The 23,428-nt window shown below is 39.1% G+C and overlaps 2 protein-coding genes and 1 long non-coding RNA gene across 6 annotated transcripts in view; 1 reads left to right on the forward strand and 2 right to left on the reverse strand.

Annotated features, from left to right (window-relative positions):
• The window catches only part of MSRB3 (methionine sulfoxide reductase B3), a 164,274-nt gene extending 160,409 nt beyond the window's left edge, over positions 1-3,865 (reverse strand). Inside the window, 3 exon segments of the mRNA XM_079938328.1 lie at positions 3,576-3,668; positions 3,671-3,717; positions 3,720-3,865. Coding sequence (XP_079794454.1) covers positions 3,576-3,668; positions 3,671-3,717; positions 3,720-3,813 — 234 coding nt within the window. The 5' untranslated portion in view covers positions 3,814-3,865.
• LEMD3 (LEM domain containing 3) overlaps positions 1-23,428 on the reverse strand; it is a 144,943-nt gene that overhangs the window by 45,857 nt on the left and 75,658 nt on the right. For 2 of the 4 annotated variants that reach the window (XR_013830655.1, XR_013830656.1), the window contains exon 14: positions 14,044-14,115. The exons of 1 other annotated variant lie outside the window; for it this stretch is intronic. The gene's annotated coding sequence lies outside the window, so the exon portion shown is untranslated. Of the gene's footprint in view, positions 1-14,043; positions 14,116-23,428 lie in introns of those variants that run through there. One more of the 4 variants, XR_013830658.1, reaches the window with a different exon arrangement.
• LOC307194904 lies at positions 3,865-16,479 on the forward strand. Its single transcript, XR_013830661.1, has 3 exons — positions 3,865-4,183; positions 12,335-12,526; positions 16,088-16,479. It is a non-coding gene; the product is annotated as an uncharacterized lncRNA (long non-coding RNA).

The raw sequence follows: 23,428 nt of genomic DNA on the forward strand, positions 1-23,428 counted from the left end.
GCAGCCACATACAACAGTGAACACAGGAAAAAAAGGAAAAAAAAAAAAAGGTCAGCAAACAGAGAACAATGAGGCAAAGAAATGCAAAGACTAGAGATAGAGAAAATTCCAGGTTTTCCAGTCCCTGGTCCCTAATAAGGTCTGCGTGCATTTGGCTTCCATCAAATCCCTGTCTTTCTTTCTTTTTCCTAAAACTAGTTCAAGTTCATTTGTGTTACTTGGAACAGAAGCTTAAATGCGGCAATAACCAAAACCCTTCATAAGGTCAACTGGTTGATTTATTACTGATCTACCTTTCCTATACTTTCTTTTCATTTGTATTTCCTTAAAAGCCATAAATATGACTTTGGTATGCTATACAGACAAATATGTGAACAGAGATACAGGATTATGCTGAGCACTTTTTTGTGTGTGTGTGCTGTGCGCGGGCCTCTCACTGCTGCGGCCTCTCCCATTGCGGAGCACAGGCTCCGGACGCGCAGGCTCAGCGGCCATGGCTCACGGGCCCAGCCGCTCCGCGGCATGTGGGATCTTCGCGGACCGGGGCACGAACCTGTGTCCCCTGCATCGGCAGGCGGACTCTCAACCACAGCGCCACCAGGGAAGCCCTATGCTGAGCATTTTTAAAGGGAAAACCCATCATCCCCAGGAAGGAGAAAATATAGGAATATTCAAGGTAAAGCCTTGAGATAATTGTACAGCAACCAGAGATGCTTAACAACTAGTAAATTAAATAGCTATCTGATTACCCTCCTACCCAAAGCCGATTTAATTCTGAATAAACCCGATGGGTAGGTCCAATTCAGTCTCCTCTAAGGCATGAGAAAAAGGTCATAACTGAATATAGGGCATTTCGTCTGGAATGCCCCAAGTAATTAGCACCCAACCACACAAAGTTTGGGTGCTCTCCAGTGGTATCCCTAGCCCAGACCCAAATCCAAAACTGAATATCAAACCATCTTAGGGCTTGGCTTAACTATTTACCCTATGACATAACCAGCCCTTCCTGCTATTAGATAAGGGGAAAAAAGTTAACAGAAGCTTAATATCATGGAACTCTGTCCAGGTGTGTGCATCTGTGTGATATGCCAGGTATCAAGACTTTCCTGAGACAGATCCAGTCTCCCCAAAGCTGGATCCGCACCCATCAGATCTGACTACAAGTAAAGCAGTTAAACAAGTATAGCAAGTCAGAGTTGACAATCAGAAGTTTGAACCAATGTAGTGGGTGGCTCTGCAGGATTATATAAACAAAAACAATATTACAGGATCCTAGAGGTGGAAGGGACATGGAGACTCTGTCCAACTTCATCATTTTACAGAGAAGGAAGCTAAATATCAAAACCAAATTTATCAACCAAATCCCTAACTATAGTAACACAGGTGAGATAAAAATCAAAGGGACAAAAAAAAAAAAAAAATCAAAGGGACTGTGACCAGATTATGACAGAATCAAAAAGCATTATTTCCTAAAGCTGCTCTAATGGTTGAAAATTTATTTTTAATTATAAAAGAAAAATTGTATTAGAAAAATCTATGAAAACTACTGTTGAGATATTTTTTGGATATTCTTGTTACTTAAGTTTAGCAAAAGGGTAAAGATTTCTGACCAAATGGGTTAACATTTCAGTTAAGATATTAGACCAAGCACCTTGAAAAGCCAAAATACTGTGTGTTGATTCAGAACCTACATGGTTGTATGCTTGCAACCTTGGCAGACAGGCACTTTAGGCACTGTGACAAAATTCTCAATGGCAGAGAGATGCTTATTTTAATATAAAAAAATCCAGACATTTACATAGGGCCCTAATAAAAGTCACCAGAAATTAGACTAATATGTCAGTTGGGACCAAAATTAAAAGAATAAATCTTTAAATGGTCCAAATATAAACTTGGTTTTCAAAACTTCTGGCAAGGGGCCATAGTACTATGGATTTGGGTCTTCAAGGGCTGCTTGACCACAAGTATTAGGTAAGTCAACACATCACTGAGGGAGGGCAAAAAGAAGAAACAACAGATAATCTCTGGCAGTTACAATCTACCCTTCATCGTTCAGCACAGAATATTTTAGAAGACTGCTGAAAAAATGTTAAGACAGAACCTGTTGTGTTCCCCAAGAAGTGCTACTAAAGTAACTCCTAAAATATAAATCCATTAAAAAGTAGGTCTTCTTGAAAAACAATATTAATTAGAAGCAAACATGAAATTGGTATTATTACTTAAATTAACATCGATAAATACTAAATATTTTAAAAATCTCCCATCAATCTGAATTGACAATTTTATAAATTACATGAATCCTGAAGATTATTTTACAGACAAAACTATTTTTTAAAAATCTATTTGCCACCAGCAATGCAAATGGAAACATGAAGCGATAGACCAGAGGGTGTTGAATATAATCTATGCTTAGTAGAGTCAGCTTTCAACTAATTTAAAGTCCTAGTTGTTAGCCATATCATATTTTGACAGTTTACTCTATTGGTGGCAAAAGCAAACTAAAATTTCCTAAGAAATCTCAACTCTGAGGAATTATATTTTCTGTTCTTCCATTCCAGATAAAATTAAGAAGTGAGATGACTAGGTACTCATCACAAATATAGAAGTTCGTGCAATTTCACATTTATCTTAAACTCTACATTTGTACTTTGAAATAATTACTTTTTATAGTAATCTTATGTTAAAAAAAATTCCACACTGATATTTTCCACATGATTTAAAGAAAACTATCTTTAAAAATCATCCTGTTAAGACTGCAAAATTACCCCCATTTGACAGCTTATATCAAACGAGCATATAAACCAAATAAGGCAGGAATGGCACCTTTCGATCATATACTTGTAAATAGTCCAGGGTGAAACTTAACAAACCAGACTCGGATGCATTTTTTTCCGCTCAAAAACAAAACAAAACTGGTACCTGTAAAATTCGGGGTTTTGCTCGGTTTTGGCCTATTAGACACCTACCGGGCCCGCGGGAGCCTGACCCCGCGGCGCGGGCTGCGGTGCGCCTCTGGGTGCACCCCTAGTCTCCGCGCGCCCGCCGCTGCCCCCCCAGCCGCCGGACGCCCCACTCCCCTCCCGGACGCGCGGCGGGAGGCGCGGGCCTGGCTGGCCGTTCCCACGCGTCCAGGCCCGTTATGTGAGCGGCCGCGGCGGCGGGGCCGCCCCGCGCGGGGAAGGGGACTCCGGGATGGCCCCTGCCGCGGGCCCCGCGCCCTCTCCAGGTGGGGGCGGCGTCCCTGCCCCGGCCGCCCCTCCCTCGGGCGCCCGCGTCGCTCGAGAGCCTCCCTCGGGCTCAGGTTCGCTCCCGGGACGGGATAAGGTGTCAGCCACGCTGCCAGACGCCTCCCGTCGGCGGGGGCGAAGCCAGCCCTGCCCTCCTTCCATCCGCCCCTCACCGCCCGCGCCCCTCCTCGGCTCAGGAGACGAGGTGGGGGGGGGGGGTTCCCCGCAGGAGGCTGAAAGGGGCGCTGCCTGCGCTCTCAGGGGAGCGGAGGTCGGGGTCACACCTCAACTTGGCAGGGTCCGGGCGTTGAGGGCAGAGGCGGGGCGGGGAGGGAGCCCCAAACTCACCCGACTGAGCGGCTTCCCGGGCCGCGACCGCGGCCAGGCAGAGGCTGAGGCAAACACAGAGCGAGAGGGGGCGCGGGAGGGTCCGCCGCGGGCTCATGAAAGTGCCAGGGAGCCGCCGCCGCCGCCGCCGCTGTCCGAGCCTCCCTCCCTTCCTCCCCGGCTCCGGGCGACGGACGGGGCGGCGGGAGGCATGACGGGAAATTCCTGGGCACTGGCAGCCGAGTCCAAATATGAGCATAGGAGACGAGCGAGGGAGGATCGCGGATCGCGCCCGCCGCGGACGCGGCCCGCTGCCCGGGCCTCGGCGGCCGCCAACTCCCTCCTCCTCCAAATCCTCCTCCTCCTCAGCTGCCAACCCTAAGGCCGCCGGCTGCCGAGTGCAACCGGGAGGTGGAATCCCTCTGACAGAGGGCATCCCTTTCCAGTGTTGGGGCCCAAGAGCAGAGCGGCGCATCCCACCCACGGGTCCCGCCTAAGACCCCTGAAGGGGTAGAAAAGAGAGGAACCACCACGAGGAGAACCGACAGCGAGCCAGGGACCCGCGGGAAGGCATTTAAGGAGTTTGAGAAGACTCTTGCGATGCCCCTAATCAACTGGGAGCTTTGTGAGTAAGTGGATAAAAATATCTGGCAAGTGCTTCTCTTGAGTGTGGTCAGGTGAGGCTGGAGCGGCACTGCCAGTTATGCACACACTCAGGTGAGCCATCCTATACAAAACGAACAGGCATTATAATATATAAAACACCCCCCTGCATTCCAGGTGAGTGGGCCCTTTACACCAGGTGTGTGTGTAGGGTGAGTGTGTGTGTGTGTTTAGCCAGAGTTACAAACGGGCTCTCCCCAAACTTATATCTGAACACCATATATGGAGTTGAGGCAGACTGGCTGATAATAGTTTTTCATACTAGCTAAATGCTGATATTTATTTAGATTAGTCATTCTTTTCACCTCCAGCCTCTCTTCATCTCCCTTACATTAGTTTTGTATTTCTTGTAGCTTATCTGAAGGGCAGTGGTGAAATTTATTCAAAAGGTACTACCTCTGACGACAAGAAATGTCAGTCCCCGATGTTTAATTACAGGCCTAAACCAATAGTTGCCTGACTTTTCTTTGGCACTGATAACCCCTCCAGTAATCAAGGCCAAATGACCCTTAGCTTTTCAAGAGGACATAATTATGTCTAATTACTACTTTTTCTTTTTTACTGGCACTAATGGAACAGGCCCTGGAGATGTAGGATGTTATATAATTACTTATGACCATTTTAAGATGCTACAGAAATGACTCACTGATGCAAAATACTTATGGGGTAAAAGTCAAACAGATTTAGAGTGTGGATTATTCTAACATGACCTAAAGTACGGTAATTTGTACATCACACTATTTGTTTGAAAATGCTATATTTGAAAATTAGAAACTTTGTTTCAAAACGAATTCAATTCTGGCAAAGTATTAAGGCCCATATGCCAAAAACCAGTCCTTTTGCAAGTGGTTCCCCTTAAATCATCTGGTACTGAGAAACACCACATCCCATGAATTATTCCTGGCAAATGGGCAGATTTCACCCTCAATGTACTAGCAGTGATAATGAGACAAAGGGCAGATGACCTAAGTAAACTAACAGTAAATAAAATGTAATACAGTAAATTAGGGATTTAAAAGACACAGGCGTTATTACTCAACTTAAGTATCTAGAAGCTGGTTATCTTAAAGGGGATATTCAGGAAACTCTTTATGCATTCTCTCCCTTTCCTCTTTTTTGTATATTTTGTATTACATAAGCACTTTTCTTATTCATTTCCCCCACAACGTGTAGTATAATTCTTTGCCCATAGTATTTTTTTTCTTTTTTTTTACTTTTATTTTCGGCTGCCGTGGGTGGGAGGAACGCAGGATCTTTTGTTGCAGGGTGCTTCATTGCCCCGCGCCGGCTTCTCTCCAGTTGTGGCGCGCGCGGGCTTAGTTGCCCCGTGGCATGTGGGATCTTAGTTCCCCAACCAGGGATCGAACCCGTGTCCCTTGTACTGGAGGGTGGATTCTTAACCAATGGACCACCAAGGAAGTCCCGCCCATAGCTCAAATGTTTGTTTAAAAACAAAAGTAAAATGAGCACAGTCATTTGTAGACTGACGTATAGGAGCTCCCTAAGTGTAGAGAAAAGCTTGTTTCAAAGGGCTGTAATAATTTTGGCTATATTTAAAATATTTTAGTTGACCTTAAGTACAAAAACATAAAGTTACAAAGAACGCAGTATACCACTGCATGTTAATATAAGTGGAGGGTTAATTAATTGTATCAACTGCTGACTTGACAGCAATACCAGCAGCTGTTCTAAAGGCTTGAATAAATATGCTAAAGAAGGGAGAAAAGAACAAAAGTTACTGAGTACACAGTAAGTGCCAGACACTGTGCTAGTTGTTTTACACATGGTATTTCATTTAATTCTTCCAAATATCTTTGAGCTTTTTATTTTGTATCCCTATTTTACAGCTAAGGAGAGGCATAGGTAAGTAAATTATGCTACTAAGAAGGGGTAAAGTAGTATTGGAATTCAAATCTCATTTCAAAGTCCACATATATTTTTACTGTACTAATCTGCCCCATTTTCTTTACATTAAAAACAAAACAAAAACCAGGGTATTCAAAAACTGTATTCATTGGGCTCTTGTGGTTTTAAGTAACTGGTGTGCACTTAGGTTACCTCAAGCAATAGGGGTAAAGAATAAATGTGGAAATAAGACCAGAGACTTAACCGGCTTGTCAGGTCATCCTTGGTGGGCCTGGGGGTGGGGGCCTGTGCCTTTGATGGGTACCAGAAACAGGAAAGCTACTACCCTCTGACCACATTCCTATGAGTTTTGTAGTTTAAATCATATATTTCACATGTTTTCTCTTTGTTATTATAATCTTAATGACAATCATGTTAACATATTATCTTAAACAATGTTTGTTTTTAAGACAAAGGACCCAGAGGAGGTAACTGTTTCCTTTGCTTCCTATATACCATCCCTCCCCCAACCCAGTGGTGTGCTAGTAAATATTTAACAACCAGATCTGGAGGAAGGAGGCCTGAAGTGTAACAAAACCCAATTTATGTGGGTGTAACGCTCCCACCAGCCCAAGTCTCTGGAGGCAAAGCTGGGGAGAGATGCCCTCAATCAGCTCTTGGGCCCCTGTGAGCCAGTCCCATCACACCACTGCCCCAACCCCTCAGAAATGTCCTCAGAACGCAGCAAAATTCAAGTTGCACAACCACAGCTTTTCTACTCTGGCTCCCACTACCAGCTGCCAGTTCTCCTCTATAGCTCATAATCAAATGCCTCAGCGGGGAGAGTTTAATTCTATCACCACAGTCCCTCTTGGAGAAAGTTCTGGTATGAGGTTATATCATAAGCCACTGAGCAGCCTGTGGATTGGCTACCTCTGAGCCAGGTGTCCTCTCCTACTTCTGCAGCTGTAGCTAGGGTGGAAGGCTCACGTGCTAGACAACATGGTCACCTGTACTTAAGAAACAGACTGTGCTGCTGCCTTTCTAGGGCATTGCAGTTGGGGCAGCCTCTTTCAAAGGGAGTCTGTAAGCATGGCAGGCATTCAAGCTACAGTCTCTCTGACATACTATTCTCAGCTCTTTCAGTAAATCCCCTCAGCCGTTATGCAAAGCTTTGAGACAGTCCCCATTCCACATACCCAAAGGAACATCTTGGGTGGATGCCAGCAATTGCAAACAGGAGAAAGGACACGTTCGGACTAGATATTATTCAAAAGCCCTCAGGCAGGGTGAGAAACCCTAAGTTAGTACTTCAAATAAATGAACAGTTATCAAGTGCCATTGTTCTAAACCAATAATGATCAATTGGAAAGTAATGGAATAAATTACCTCCTAGGAGGATGTAACAGATTCTCCAGAAGGAAGTTTTTCTAACTACACTCAATCCAAACTCCCAAAATTCTGCTTTCCTATCCTGCGAGGTAGAATGTTGTCACTCTCACCCCTGCTGAGAACACTGTTTTATACTGACGGAAGCATGCCCCCCGCACCTCAAGGAGCTAGAGTGGGAAGAGAGTTAAGGAGAACTCTTCTCAGCATGAGGGACACAGAGTCAATGCTGACTAAGAGAGACACAGAACATCTTCTCTCATTCTGAAAAAGGATTTCCTCTTCCATGACAACCCTCCAGCCCCCAGTCACCAATCACACTAAAATGACAAGGACTCTCAAAGGCGGAAGACTGAATTAAAGTGAGCATTTTCCTTGTCTTGGTAAAATGGTTTGCCTGCATCTCAAACGGTATTTTTTAATTTTACAGTTGAGGCCATCCCTTTTGTTGATTAATTCTGAAGAGATTTGAAGAACGTATTCCCATGATTGACGTGCTGCCTGATTCTACCAGCTTTGGCTGTGGATGTGCTACAAGAAGTAATAAATATTTAACAAGATGACTTTCAATATTGTAGAGAATTAAATAATCCTCTCGACCAGCAAAGCTGCTTGGCTTTTGGCACGACTGTATCACATGAAGTGGCATACCCAAAATCAACTACACACACAGAATAAGGGGGCTGGGAGAGAGGGACAAGAATGAACTTTTAAGTTGGTACAGGAAGATTCTTTTTTTTTTTGAATTTTATTTATTTTTTTATACAGCAGGTTCTTATTAGTCATGTATTTTATACATGTTAGTGTATAAATCCCAATCTCCCAACATCCCTCCACCACCCCCCGCCAACCCCGCCACTTCCCCCGCTTGGTGTCCGTAGGTACAGGAAGATTCTGATGGGAGACTTCATTCTACTCTTTCACTCAGTCTGTTCCTGAATGCTTCTTATATTGAGAGCATCTCACACCATGGTGTGCGTGTCCAGTGTTTAAAGGTGTGTTTTTTTCACACAACTTATCCCTAACTGCAAACCAGCTCCTTCATGTGTTGTTCATCCAAAGAGGCTCCAATAGGAGGTAGAGGAAACCCTGGCTGTGTTGGGCTTCCTGGGAAATGGTATGTTGCCCTCCAAAATGGTGCTTCATTACAGGATTTTTTGCAGTAGTTTTACCGTTGCCATTAAAGCTTCTGGGACAATGGGTAAGTTACTTAATTACTCTAAGCCTTGATATTCTTTTTTCTCTGTATAATGGGAAAATAAAGGTACCTACCACTCATGATGCTTAGCCCTAGCCCCATGCTAGCAAATGGTAAATCCTTAATAAATATCAATATAGTACTAATGTGATTAACTTTTATCACAACTTACTAACTTTCAATCACCGCAAAGCCACTCTTTGCCTTTAAGCCTTATCTGATAGGAGTTCCTCTGTCTGAAATGACTCATAATTTCTCTTCACAGCTCAGAGTCCTACACTTGTATTCATAATCCCCTCTTAAGGAAGTCTGTCCAGATTTAGTAATCCTGTCAACACATATTTTCTTCAAATTTACTTTTTATATTTATACCCAAGGTTACTAATAGTAACTATGTTTTCAAATATATTTTTAACTTCCTCAAAGTAATCAGAAGGCTACACACTTATATGATTATTCAAATTATTTTTGTGAAAACCAGTTTTAGAATTGCAATCAAAATAAATGATACATTTTGAAAAATATCTTCAGCACAGGAAAATCATCTTTGCATTCTTTCATTCATTCAACAAATATTTACTGAATGCTTTCTATATGCTGGATAGACAATGAACAAGATAAACCAGTAAAATATTTAGTGATAGAGAAATAAGGCAGGGAAGGTTGCTGAAAGTGTTGGGGAAGTAACATTAAAGACATGGAAGAAAGAAGGAAGCCATGCAGTATCTAGGAAAGGAGGAACAGCAAGTGAAAAGGCCATGCCCAAGGCAGAGGCAGGCCTGCCCTGTAGGAGGACCATCCAGGAGGTCGGATGAGAAGAGGGTGGAAAGGGGCCATGGGGGGGAGCACTAGAAGACGTGGCCTGAGTAATTATAAGGACTTTGGCTTTTATTGTGAGTGAGATGGGAAGCTACTGCAGGGTTTTGAGCAGAAGAGCGACATGATCCTACATTGACTGTTCTGTTAGGCATGCAGAGACAGAAAGGGAGACCAATTAGAGGGTCTTGAAGTAATCCAGGTGAGAGGTAATGGTGATTTTGGAGTAGGAAGGAGGAAGTGGAGGTGGTGAAAAGTGATCAAATTGCAGAGAAATTTGGAAGAAGCGGCCCAGAAGATTTGCTGACAGACCAAGTGTAGGGTGTGAAAGAAAGGTTAAGAATGTTTCTATACTTTTTTTTCCTCTTTTTTTTTCTGAGCATTACAGAATTGCCATTTCCTGAGCTCTGGATGACTTAGAAGTAGGTGGTGGGGTAGTATATTAGAAGCTCAGTTTTGGACATGTTAAGTTTGAAATGACTTTTAAACATACAAGATAATGTTCATCTAGACCATTAAATATGAAAATTGCACATATAGGGGAATGTCTGGGCTGCAGATAGTATATATGATATCTAAATCCTGAGAAGTCCCTGGATTGATTAAAAAGAAGAAAAAAAAAAAAAATGCCAGCAGGGCCACTGAGAAGGTGAGGCTAAAAAGGTAGTAGGAAAATCAGTCAAGTATGGAGGCCTAGGAAGCAAATGAAGCTTTTCTTTCTTTCTTTCTTCAACTTATATACTTAGAATATATTCTTTGTGGATAAAGACAGAAATTATTTAGAATCAAAATAGGATAGATGAATAACCAAATAAAGTTATATCCTTTTTATGCTTTAAATGAGTAAACATAAAATATTAAAAATGATTTTATTTTGTGACTTATAAATCGTCTCTGAAACTTACCCTAAAAGATAGTCTCTAGGTATCTGAGGAATAGCAGCACTGGAATACAGGTATATTCTACCATTGTAACCACAGTGAAAAGCTATCCCTATAGGTCAAATGGCCAAATACCAAATATTTGTGGTGTGTAAATGACAAGGTCTATCAGACAGGTGGAAATAAAGACATCTCTTCAGAGAGGAACTTTTGTGAGGCTCAAATATATACAAAGTGGTTTTAAAACTGTTGTTTAAAGTATTGTACAGATGTTGCTTTTATAGTTTTTAAAGCTGGTGGTCATAAAAGCAGAGAGAGAAATAATCTTGCAGTTGACAGATTTCTCTTCAAACTCTGGCTATGCCATGTGATGGTTGTGCATGATTTTACAGTTCACATCTCTGGGATTTAGTTACCTTATCTTTAAAATGAAATAATACCTGCTCTGCCTGTTCTGCAAGATGTTGGTGGAAGTCGAATGATATAATGAGGGAGCTTTCAAACTACTGATATCTAAAGCAAAAGTCATGATTGAGGCGAGGTACATTTTTCTAAATTCACCTACTTTTGTTTCTTTGTATAAGCCACAGTTCTCTATGTATCTTGAAGATACCTCCTTGAGATCCCAATTAAAAAAAAAAAAAGTTCCTCTAAGGAAAATGCATACATACACACAAGCCCACAAAATTTGGTATACAATTGCACACTGATCGAAAATCACTTTGGAAAGCAATAGGAGTCGTAATTTCTTATGTGGAAAAGAAACCTAATGAAAGTATCACCAAAAAAACAATTAGTGTGTAGTAGGCTATGGGGCAGATCAGAAGAGGATAGCGGTGTTGGGAAGGCAACCCAGGCAGATGCAGAAACACAAGCTTGAGGTAATGAGAGCCCCTAGTCTAAGATGGTAGCCATGAGACTAGAGATGAACAAGGAGATGTGATAAGAATAGTTGCCAGATAAAATGCAGTATGCCCAGATAAATCTGAATTCTAGATAAACACCAAATAATTGTTTAGTATATCCTAAATATTGCATGGGGCATACTTACACTAAAACATTATTCATGGTTTATCTGAAATTCCATTTTAACTGGGCATCCTGCATTTTTATTTGCTAAGTCTGGCAACCCTAGAGAGAAACCGGTGAACTTATTCCTACCCTCATCCCCATGTTTCTGAGGCAGATTCTGAAACAACAAACAAAACAATGTGTACAACGTGACCACTGTGAAAAGGACAGAGTCATTAAGAGCTAGTCCAGCTCTTTTGTGGATCCTGAAGAGATCAATAAAGATGTCAAACAGTTCTTCACAGACCTATTTCCCAGACAGGGCATGAGAGCTACTAATATTGTGGTTATATTCTATTCTCCATATATGAGTTTCGTACTGTCCAGTACAATCTACCTGAATGTGTGTGTGCACATGTGTGTTTAATGTATGGGCTAATTAGCAAAAGAACCACTGGCTCACGGTTGCCCTGGACAGAAACATGAATTGGAGGACCCACAGTCTGTCCATCATCCACCACCTACACACACACACACACACGTGCACATGAGACTGGGCAGGGAAGTTTCTTCCCTATGCAGACCAAGCCTGTGGTCTTACTTGATTGGACAGTGTATGGTATGAGTGGGGAGGAAGAAGTTTAAACAACGAGGTCCCTTTCAGTGGAGAAGTAGGAACAGTTGAAATATTCAAAGAAGGAAATCCATCTGAGGTGATATTACAAACCCGAAGGCAGGACAGGCAGGAGTATTCAGGTGACTTTCTCCATCTAAAAGCTTAAGGCCTTTAAGGTCTTCTCATCTCCTGGGTAATACAGGTGAAAATCCAAACTAGAACTGCAAAATTTAACCCTTATTTCTTCTACTTTGTAATTCTGTTCTGAAATTACCTTCACCGTGTCCTAGTGTCTCACTCTGTGGAGGCGGAAAAGTCATGAGAGCAAGGAGAAAGGGGCCTGGTTTCACTTCTCTTGTAGGTATAGCGGCAGACTAGGATTCACAACCGATGATCAGCAGTACCCAAGAACAGCCCACAGTGAAGCTGGAGACCACAAAAGGCCCACAGCCCACACCTCTGCAGAGCATTTTGGAGAAGACAGGTGGAGGATAAAGTAAGGCCAAACCTCATGACTGGCCGGTGACTTGGTGAAGGCTGTCCCTGAGCAAAAGTGAGTTTTGCAAATTTGGGGGTAGTAGAGATATGGAGCAAGACGTTGCAGGACTTGGATAATGACTGAACTCTCAACAGTAATAGAGAACTTTGAGAAGGAGCCTATATTCTTCTTTTGTGACTCCCCATAGTGTGATGAGTGCTCAATAAATGCTGTTGGCCGACTCTTTTAAACTGGGGATGGGGGAGAGGGGCACAAGGTTTGAAGGGGAAGGTGGGAGATGGTTAAGGAAGAATTTATGTATGTTCAACGGTCATAGAGAAAACAAATAGACCAAATAAAACTATTAGGCTTTTAACTTTCCACAGTTGTGTAAAATGAAATAAAAATAGTTAGTTCCTTCTAAAAACCATTATATTCTGTTCCCAGTGGTAACAATTATGACTAGAACTGAAATGAAAACATATAACTATATCACAACCAAAGCTCTGAAAACTCAAGATATTTAGTGGAAAGAAATCCTGAAGAAACACTTAGTAGAGTGTTTGAAGTAAAAGCAAAACATTAAAACAATAAAAACATTTTCCAAAGGAAACAAATGAGGCTCAGCTAATTTCATGTCACTTCACAGCAATAAGGAAAAAAACGTTGGAAAATCTATACATTATGTAAGCAATGATGTTATAAACATGAAGGAAATAGCTCTGAACTGTTTCCAACTTTGCCTCTAAAATTCCTTTGGGAGATGGCTGAACATATTATTTCCTGTTCTTGTACTCTGTGGGAAGTAACACACCCATTTTAATCTTTGTCACTTTTTCCTATATCAACATTCATGGGAGGAATTAGCACTGATAATTCTCCCAAGGTTGATATCTCATATTCAAAAGTCTTGTGGCAGTGGGTCTCAAACTTAAATATCAGAATACCTGGAGAACTTATTACTATCCTGGGATCTCTCCCAGATACAGTGATTCAGCAGGTCTGGTGAGGGATTCAGGAATCTGCGTTTCTAACAAGTACCCCAAATGATTCTAAGACAGGTGTTCCACAGACCTTTCTCTGGTTTAGAATAACAAGGGTAATTTTCATGTCTACCTTCCAACTGAGGAGGATAAGTTTCGAGCTCTTTTTTCTATAATGCCCATAAGAATGGTGGAAAGGATTACAGGAAAATACATGAGAGTATACATAACACAGCTTTCATGACCTTTACAGGAAACTCAAATAACTACAATTTTTGATTTATAATAAGCCTTGAAATGAGGCACTGAAAGATTCTGAGTTGCATCCTGAGCCATCAGTCATTAATCTCCCCATAGTTTTAACGCTGTGAATATTTTATTGTATTCCTTGAAAACTGGTTAGTTTTAAATCAGGTTATAACTCCTAGGTAAGTGGAATATTAATTTTTTAAAAAATTACTCCAGGTAAATGGGAATTTTCTGTACCAATCTAATACTAGAATATGATACACTTTATGAAATACAGTTGATCCTTGAATAATACAGGAGTTATGGGTGGCGATCCTCTGCGCAGTCAAAAATTCAAGTATAACTTATAGTCAGCCCTACCTATACTCGGTTCCTCAGTATCTGCGGTTCTGCATCCGCCAGTTCAACCAATCTCGAATTGTGTAGTATTTACTGTTGAAAAAAATCCGAATATAAGTGGACCCATGCAATTCAAACCCATTTTAAAGGTCAACTGTACTTTATTATAGTACATATTTTTTTCTGAACATAATGAAAATAGCATTCTTCTCCAGACATTTAAATTACATAAGGCAATATTTATTCCACCAATGTCCATATATAAGGTTCTGTTCGATAACTAAGTAGTGTTTTAAGTATATTCAGCTGTTCTTGGGGAAAACCAAGAAAAGTGATTTTGATTTTTCCATGTTATTTAAGCATAGTGGAAAATGAAAATTTATATAATTAGGCAGTTTTACTTAGATATGATACATTGTAACTTTTGAAAATGTGGTTTTATTTAAATGGGATATATTGAAATGTGGTTTATTTAAATGTGAAACAATGTATAATTCATAACGATGAATAGCAGAATGAGTGGCCAATCAACAAGGCTCATGGCTAGCTCTCCGAATGTGCGAACAGGATTCAACAACCCACATTACTGTTCATAACCAGTCTCTCTTCTTTACTGTCTGCTTCTTTCTCATCCCTATTGCTCCTGTTATCTTCCAGGGATCTACACCACACAACAGAGCCTCAATGATACCAGATATATACCACAAAAAATTAATTTGTAAGACTCCTACTGTTAAAAGATTATACCAGCCTATATATTTAGAGTCACATTAAGGAACATTGCAATAACACAGGACTGATTTTGGACTATCATTTTCAAGATTTAATGTCTCTGTTGGTGAATCACAGCTGGTCCTTTCCAGTCAGGCTGACATCACTCTAATCACTGACACTACCCTAGTTCCACGGATGATAATTCTTGAATGCTGTCATAATCAGGATCTTAATCTCAATGTTACTCACAAAAAGAAATTTACATTTAGATTTTCTGCCTCTTTGAAGTAGAAGTACTGAGCATAAAAATAATTTTTGGACACAATAGTTGGGCAAAACTAATAATAAAATGAGTAATTTAGGAGAGATGAAAAACTAACAAGGTATACTGTTTCAAAGTCAAATAAAAAGGGAGAATACATTAGTTTCAAAAGAACAAAAGTAGTTAATGGTGAAGAAGAACAACCAGTTATAGAAATAAAGATGTCAAAACTTCTGGGCTTTCAAAACTGCACCCAGTCAGGATATACCAGAGCATTCACCATTAATATGATGTTTACTTTAGATTTTTGGTAAATATCTTTTATCAGATTTAGGAAGTTCCCTTCTACTCCTATTTTTCTAAGAATTACTTTTCTATGAAAGGATATACGCATTTGGAATTTTATCAGATGGTTTTACTGCATCTATCTGAGATGATCATATTAAATTCACTTATTTTGTTAGTGGGACAAGTTACATTGGTTTTCTAATGTCAAACTAATCTTGCATTCCTGGAATAAATCCAACTTGGTCATGATATGTAATTCTTACTCAGATGCTGCAGTTTGGCTTGCTGACCATTTTGGTTTGTTTGGGATTTTTGCATTTATTCAGGGGGCTTGCCCTATAAATTTTCCCTTTCTGTTTGGTTTCTGCATCAAAGTTATGTTAATCAGTCCACTCCCTTTCTCTATTTGCTGGAATGGGAAATATATCATTTCAAAAAGGAGGCACTGAAGAGATTATAGATTTTCCAAGGTCTCTCTTATGCGTGAGCATTGTTAAGGGTAACTACAATGAAAAACAAAGGGATGTTAAAAATAAATCACATTATCAAGTAGTTGGTTTCATACAGCCTGATTTAGAGATGGTGACAGGGATATATGACAGCATTTTACATTATTTCACTTAATTCTCTCAACTGCATCATAATCAGTTTTAAAAATGAGGAAATTGAGTCTTAGACTACATGACTTGCCTAAGGTCACACAACCAGGATGTGTTAAAGTCGAAATGTGAACATGGTTCTCTCACTCCAGAGACTGTGCTCTTAAACCACGCCTCCTTTTTTCCCCCTCTCTCAATACAGGAATCCAGTGTTTGAAAGACCTTTCATATACCTGCTAACTGTAACAACCCACAGATCTGCCACCAAAATAAACATAGCCTTTTCCAAAGTCCTGTAAAAAGTCTAAAATGTCTGAGCTTCATTACCAAAGGTTGGTAGTGATTCAAAATATACTAGCAGGGCTTCCCTGGTGGCGCAGTGGTTGAGAGTCCGCCTGCCGATGCAGGGGACACGCGTTCGTGCCCCGGTCCAGGAGTATCCCACATGCCGCGGAACGGCTGGGCCAGTGAGCCATGGCCGCTGAGCCTGCGCGTCCGGAGCCTGTGCTCCGCAACGGGAGAGGCCCGCGTACCAAAAATAAAAAAGAAAGAAAAAATATATATACTAGCAGAGGAGATCAAATTAATAAGATGAAGTAAAGACAATTATGGAAATTCTAATTAAGGTAAGCATTCAAATATATGTAATAAATGTTTGTGGAGAAATTTTGTAAAATACATATACAATATAACAGATTGGAATTCACTGCTAAATCTTGGAGTATTTCCCTCCAATAGTACGTATATGATATATTCCTTTCACTCTAGATACATAATTTTTCACTTTTAACAACTCTGGTATAGAAATTCATTTTAGAATAAATGGTGTCTTAAAAAATCACTGTCAAAGTTAGAAAAAAAATTGTGGTCTAACCTGCATTACTTCCCATTTCTTCCAGGGAATTGATGTTTGCTTTTATCTGGGGGAACTACTAACTGTAAACACTTTAACTTCTCTCTTTGCTTGCAGATTTTTGCACCATGCTGGTGGAAGGAACCGAAACCAGTCTGAATGAAGATCAGCTGGTTCTTTTGCGGTCCCGTTCCAGATGGGACATTTACCCTGACTCTGAGGTTGTTCTAGCTTTATGGTAGGGTCTCCTATCAGAATCCACATCTTCGGTGTTACTTTTATTGTTGTTTTCCTTTCTTACTTAGTGCCAGAGAAAATGCTGCCTCTTCCGACTAACAGTATCTTAGATGAAATACAGTATATTTGAAATAATGATTATGCAACTTAAGAAACACATAGACAATATTTTCCACACCTTAAGTATTCCTCAAAGACATTATTTTAACGATTGCCCATGATTCATATAATCCATAATTCATTATTTATTCTCATTTTTGTAGATTTCTATTGCTTCTAATTTTTATTACAGAATAAAGCTGTAATGAACATCATTTTCATATCTTCATGTCATCCTGATAATTTCTTCAGAATAAATTCCTAAAAATTTATTGGACTTCAAAATTTATTGGCAAAACTATGTATAGCAAAATTGACCTATAGAAATGAGCATCACTTTACATAACTACCAGCATTAATATAAGGGGCCTACTTCCCCTAAACTTAAGAAAAATTGTGAAGTTTCATATGTAAAAAAACTTTCTCAATTGTTGATTAATTTGCATTTATATCTGTGGCTGACTGTTTCATGTTTTTGTTGGCCATTTGCAGCTCTTCACTTGTGGGTCATCTCCTGATGTCATTTGACTATTTTTCTATTGGGATGTTAGTCTTTTTATGTTAGAATAATTTTTACTTGTAGAATATTACTGCAAATCATATATAGTGCTAACATCTTTCAATTTCCTTGTCTTTTCATTTGTTCTTAGACGTTTTGGATGTACTGATCATTTTAATATAACCAAACATGTTTCTTTACGGTTTCTTTCTTTGTTTCTGTGCTTAACCCTCTATCAAATGTTTTCCTCTGATTTTTTTATTAGTTATTTTGTGACTATTTTTCAATTCTTTATTCCTCCTGGAATTTATCTGGGTATGTGTAGAAGACTCTTTACAAGTGAAAACACAGAAGACTGAAACTACTGTAGATACCACATTGATGATATAAAATCTAACGTGAAAACAGAACTGAAGGGGCTTCCCTGGTGGCGCAGTGGTTGAGAGTCCGCCTGCCGATGCAGGGGACACGGGTTCATGCCCCGGTCGGGGAGGATCCCATATGCTGCGGAGCGGCTGGGCCCGTGAGCCATGGCCGCTGGGCCTGCGCGTCCGGAGCCTGTGCTCTGCAATGGGAGAGGCCACAACAGTGAGAGGCCCGCATACCGCAAAAAAAAAAAAAGAACTGAAGTGAATTCAAAAAGAAAATGTCTAATCTGCCCCCTTATCCATTCTCTCCCCTAAACCAAATGACTCTATGTTTGCATATTATTCTCGTTCTCATTGTTTCCAGCTAATTGCTTAGAACAGTGTTCTCCAAACTTTTTTTACTTCATGGCGCTGAAAGAAAAGGATAATCATTGTACAGCGCCCTGGTTAAATGGAGGAAGCTACTTAACAGCCTGCCAGAGGTCACTAGGCCTTGAGCTCCACCACTCCAAGTCCTAGTGCTACTCTAAAGGCTACATCTAAATGGTACATCTGTAACCATTTGTGGCACATCAGTTGGGATGTCCATAATATTTCTGTCAGTTATCATGTTCCTCTGAAAGGAACCCTTCCCCAAAATGTTACTAGGGTCTATAAATCAGATGCTGGTAGTAAGGTAGAGAAGCCCGACTGTGACTGTCAAATAAAAAGAGAGCACTGAACAAAGTAAACTGAACATTTGTTGTGTTATTGGGACATACGAAATTTTTGTGAAAGAATCCTCTCAGTCAAGTTAGTATGAGGAAATTGAGTGACTTCCACAGTGTGGAAGTATCTGGTCATTAAAATATTCTAAGTTACTACAAGCCAAAGGGTCTGTGCCTCTTCTAAGGAAACACAAGTTGCAGGAAACATAGGCTTCTGGCCCTGGTATATTAGGGCTCTAACTTTTGTGCTTAATTTTTTAAAACTTTCATTGAATGATCCACTTTTTCCACTAATTTTTAAAGCCAATCTTTATCATATACTAAATTCTTACATATCAGAGTATCTTCGGAATTCAAGTATCCATTAACCACATACTGTTATGATAATGGATCATAAAATACTCTTACAAAAAGTGCTCTTTAAAAAGTCAATCCCAGGAATTCTCTGGTGGTCCAGTGGTTAAGACTCCATGCTTTCACTGCTGAGGGCGTGGGTTCAATCCCTGTTCGGGGAACTAAGATCCCACAAGCCGCACGGTGCAGCCAAAAAAGAAAAAGAAAAATCAATCCCTCCTCAAACATTCTTCCCCACTTCACAACACCTCCTACATTAATGTCTGTCTTTGACAGTGTCTTGCAGATTGTCATTCAAAACACAATGCAAGTGCAATGAAAATTCACTACAAAGTGAACTTGCAAGTCTCACAAACATGTAGTATTTCATGAAATTGATAAAGATGATGGAAGACTATTCAAATCATGAGTATAGCCATAGAATGTGTCAATAAGTCCAGTGAGCAATTAAAGGAAAGTTGCCAAGAACAAAAAAACAATGATACATGAAGCACATAAGGGAATGATTTGACTAGAAGATACCCTTACAAAAATGGATGAAGTCTGGGATCTTTTGTAAAATGATTTGATTATGGAACAGCCAACATGAAGTAAAAATTATCATTCCATGTTTCAAATAATTTTGTCAAAAAATATTTCTAAGAGTTAAAATATTTGTAAGTTAACTATGTTATACAGAAAGTTTTTTTTGTAATCTTAGCAAAAAATTTTAAGTTAAAGTTCTAGTGAAACTATTTATGAAAATTTGGTCCCAAATTTAAATAGATTTAATTTAAGTGACCTTCTGGTATCAGTTATGCTCAGGTAAGAATCTGTTTCAAGGTATTAGTTGTCTGACTATATATTTGTGCAACAATGTTGACACAGATTTAATTTGCTTTAACATCTGATAGAGCCAGTCTCTCTTTATTAATCATATTTTATTAAGAATTTAATATCTTTCTTGTTTATCCTACCAGCTGATATTCTATAAATTAATTTAAAATACCAAGACATTAATTTTAATCTATGGAAAACTTTACTGGAATTGCATTAAACTTCTTTACTAATTTAGGAAGAATTAGGGAGCCTATTTGCTATATTCAGTCTTTTTATCAAGGAAAAATTATTGTCTCCATTTATTTGTTTTCTTTGATCTCTTTTAGAAAAGTTTTCCTCACATACATCTTATATATTACTTGTTGAATTTATTCATAGGTGATAACAGTGTACCTATCTATCAAATCACCATCTAAAACAGAATATCCCTATTCAACATGCAGGCACCAACCCCAAGACAGGAATTGTTTTTGGTAAAGAGCATGAATGATTTTCAAAGACGGGGACAATAATGAATAGCATAACAGAACTTATTTCCAGCAATATGATGGAATAAGACATCCTGAATAAACCTCCCAAAAAAACATCTTTTTTACTGGATTAAACATGAAAAACATCTTTCAAAGTGAATTACTGATCTGGCAGTAAAGTAAGAGGAATCCTTAGAGGCCAAAAATGAAACAAAAGCAGAAAATCAAAGATATAATCAGATGTGGGAGCCAGTGGTGACCCAAAGAGCACCAGCTGAACCCTCGTGACTTAGAGTTTTTAACAGCAGAATATATATTCTTCTCAAGTTCACATGGAACATTCTTCAGGATAGACCATATGCTAGGCCATAAAACAAGCTTCAAAGGTTAAAAAAAATTGAAATCGAACAAGTATGTTATCCAACCACATGAAATGAAATTAGAAATTAATAACAGAGAGAAATACGGGAAATTCACAAATATGTGGAAATGAAACAAACTTCTAAATAACCAATGGGTCAAAAAAGAAACCACAGGGAAATTAGAATACTTTAAGATGAATGAAAATGAGGACACAATATATATATCAAAATGTATGGGACACAGCTAAGGCAGTGCTTAGAAGGAAATGTATAGCTGTAAATGCCCATATTAAAGAAAGAAAGGTCTCAAATCAATAACTTAAACTTCCACCTAAAGACACTGGAAAAAGAAGAGCAAAATAAACCCAAAGCAAGTAGAAGTAAGGAAATAATAGACTAGAGTGGAAATTCATGACATGGAGCATAGAAAAACAATAGGCAACATCAACAAAGCAAAAGATGATTCTTTGAAAATATCAAAATTGGTAAACTTGTAACTAGACTGACCAAGAAAAAAAGAAAACTCAAATTATTAAAATCAGTAACAAAAGAAGGGACATTACTACTGACATTACAGAAATAAAGAGGATTATAAGGGAATACTATGACTAACTATATACCAACAAATTACACAACAAATGAAATGTAAAAATTCCTAGGACACAAACTACTGAAATTGACTGAAGAAGAAATGGAAAATCTGAATAGACCTATCACAAGTGAAAGGACTGATTTAGTAATCAAAAAACTGCCTATAAGGCCTAGGCCTGATGACTTCAATGGTGAATTCTACCAAATATTTAAAAAATAATTAATACAAGTTCTTCACTAACTCTCCCCAAAAACAGGAGGGACCACTTCCCAATTTATTCTGAGACCAGTATTACCATGATGCCAAAATCAGACAAAGACCTCACAAAAAAAGAAAACTACAGACCAAATGTCTCTTTTGAATATAGATACAAAAATCCTCAACAAAATACCAGCAAACTAAATTCACCAACATATTAAAAGGTTTATACACCATGATTATGGCTTGAGTGTTATCCCAGGAATGGAAGGTTGGTTTAGCATTTGAAAATTAATCCCTGTTATCAGTAGAATAAAGGACAAAAATCATATGATCATCTCAACAGAGACAGCATTTGACAAAATCCAACACCCTTTCATGATAAAAACAATCAACAAACTAGAAATAGAAGGGAACTTCCTCAACTTGAAAAAAGAAAATGAGTAAATACTTTGAGGTCAGTGAAATGAAGACACAACACACCAAAAGCTAACGTCATACCTAATGGTGAAAGACTGAATGCTTTCCCTCTAATTTCAGGAACACGGCAGGGATATCTGCTCTCTCCACATCTGTTCAACACCATATGGGAAGTTCTGGCCAGGGCAAGTAAGTCAAAAACAAAAGAAAAAGCATCTAGAAAAATTAAAACTACCTTTTATGCAGATGACATGATCTTATATATAGAAAGTTCTAAAGAATTCACTAAAACCTATTAGAACTAATAAATAAGTTCAACAAGGTGGCAGGACCCAAGATCAATAAGCAAAAACCAACTGTATTCTATATACTTGCAATGAACAATCTAAAAAAGCAATTTTTTAAAAATTCCATTTATAATAGCATCAAAAAGAATAAAACACCTAAGAATAAATTTAACAAAAGAAGTATAAAACTTATACCCTGAAAACTATAAAACACTGCTGAAAGAAATTAAAGAAGACTGTTTTTGAATTTTATTTTTTATACAGAAGTTTCTTATTAACTAATTTTATACATATTAGTATATATATGTCAATCCCAATCTCCCAATTCATCCCACCATGCCCCCACCACCCCCACTTTCCTGCCTTGGTGTCCATACGTTAGTTCTCTACATCTGTGTCTCTATTTCTGCCTTGCAAACCGGTTCAACTGTACCATTTTTCTAGATTCCACATATATGCATTAATATATGATATTTGTTTTTCACTTTCTGACTTAATTCACTTTGTATGACAGTCTCTAGGTCCATCCACGTTTCTAAATATGACCCAATTTCATTCCTTCATATGGCTGAGTAATATTCCATTGTATATATGTACCGCATCTTCTTTATCCATTTGTCTGTTGATGGACACTTAGGTTGTTTCCATGACCAGGCTATTGTAAATAGTGCTGCAACGAACATTGGGGTGCATGTGTCTTTTTGAATTATGGTTTTCTCTGGGCATATGCCCAGTAGTGGGATTGCTGGGTCATACAGGAATTCTATTTTTACTTTTTAAAGGAACCTCCATACTGCTCTCCATACTGGCTGTATCAATTTACCTTCCCACCAACAGTGCAAGAGGGTTCTCTTTTCTCCACACCCTCCCCAGCACTTGTTGTCTGTGGATTTTCTGATGATGCCCATTCTAACCGGTGTGAGGTGATATCTCATTGTAGTTTTGATTTGCATTTCTCTAATAATTAGTGATGTTGAGAAGCTTTTCATGTGCCTATTGGCCATCTGTATGTCTTCTTGAGAAATGTCTATTTAGGTCTTCCACCCACTTTTTGATTGGGTTCTTTGTTTTTTTGATATTGAGCTGCATGAGCCATTTGTATATTTTGGAGATTATTCCTTTGTCCACTGATTTGTTTGCAAATATTTTCTCCCATTCTGAGGATTGTCTTTTCGTCTTGTTTATAGTTTCCTTTGCTGTGCAAAAGCTTTGAAGTTTCATTATGTCAAATTTGTTTATTTTTATTTCCATTACTCTAGGAGGTGTGTCAAAAAAGAT

Source organism: Stenella coeruleoalba, assembly GCF_951394435.1.
Source record: "Stenella coeruleoalba genome assembly, chromosome: 11".
In the NCBI taxonomy this organism is placed as follows: domain Eukaryota; kingdom Metazoa; phylum Chordata; class Mammalia; order Artiodactyla; family Delphinidae; genus Stenella; species Stenella coeruleoalba.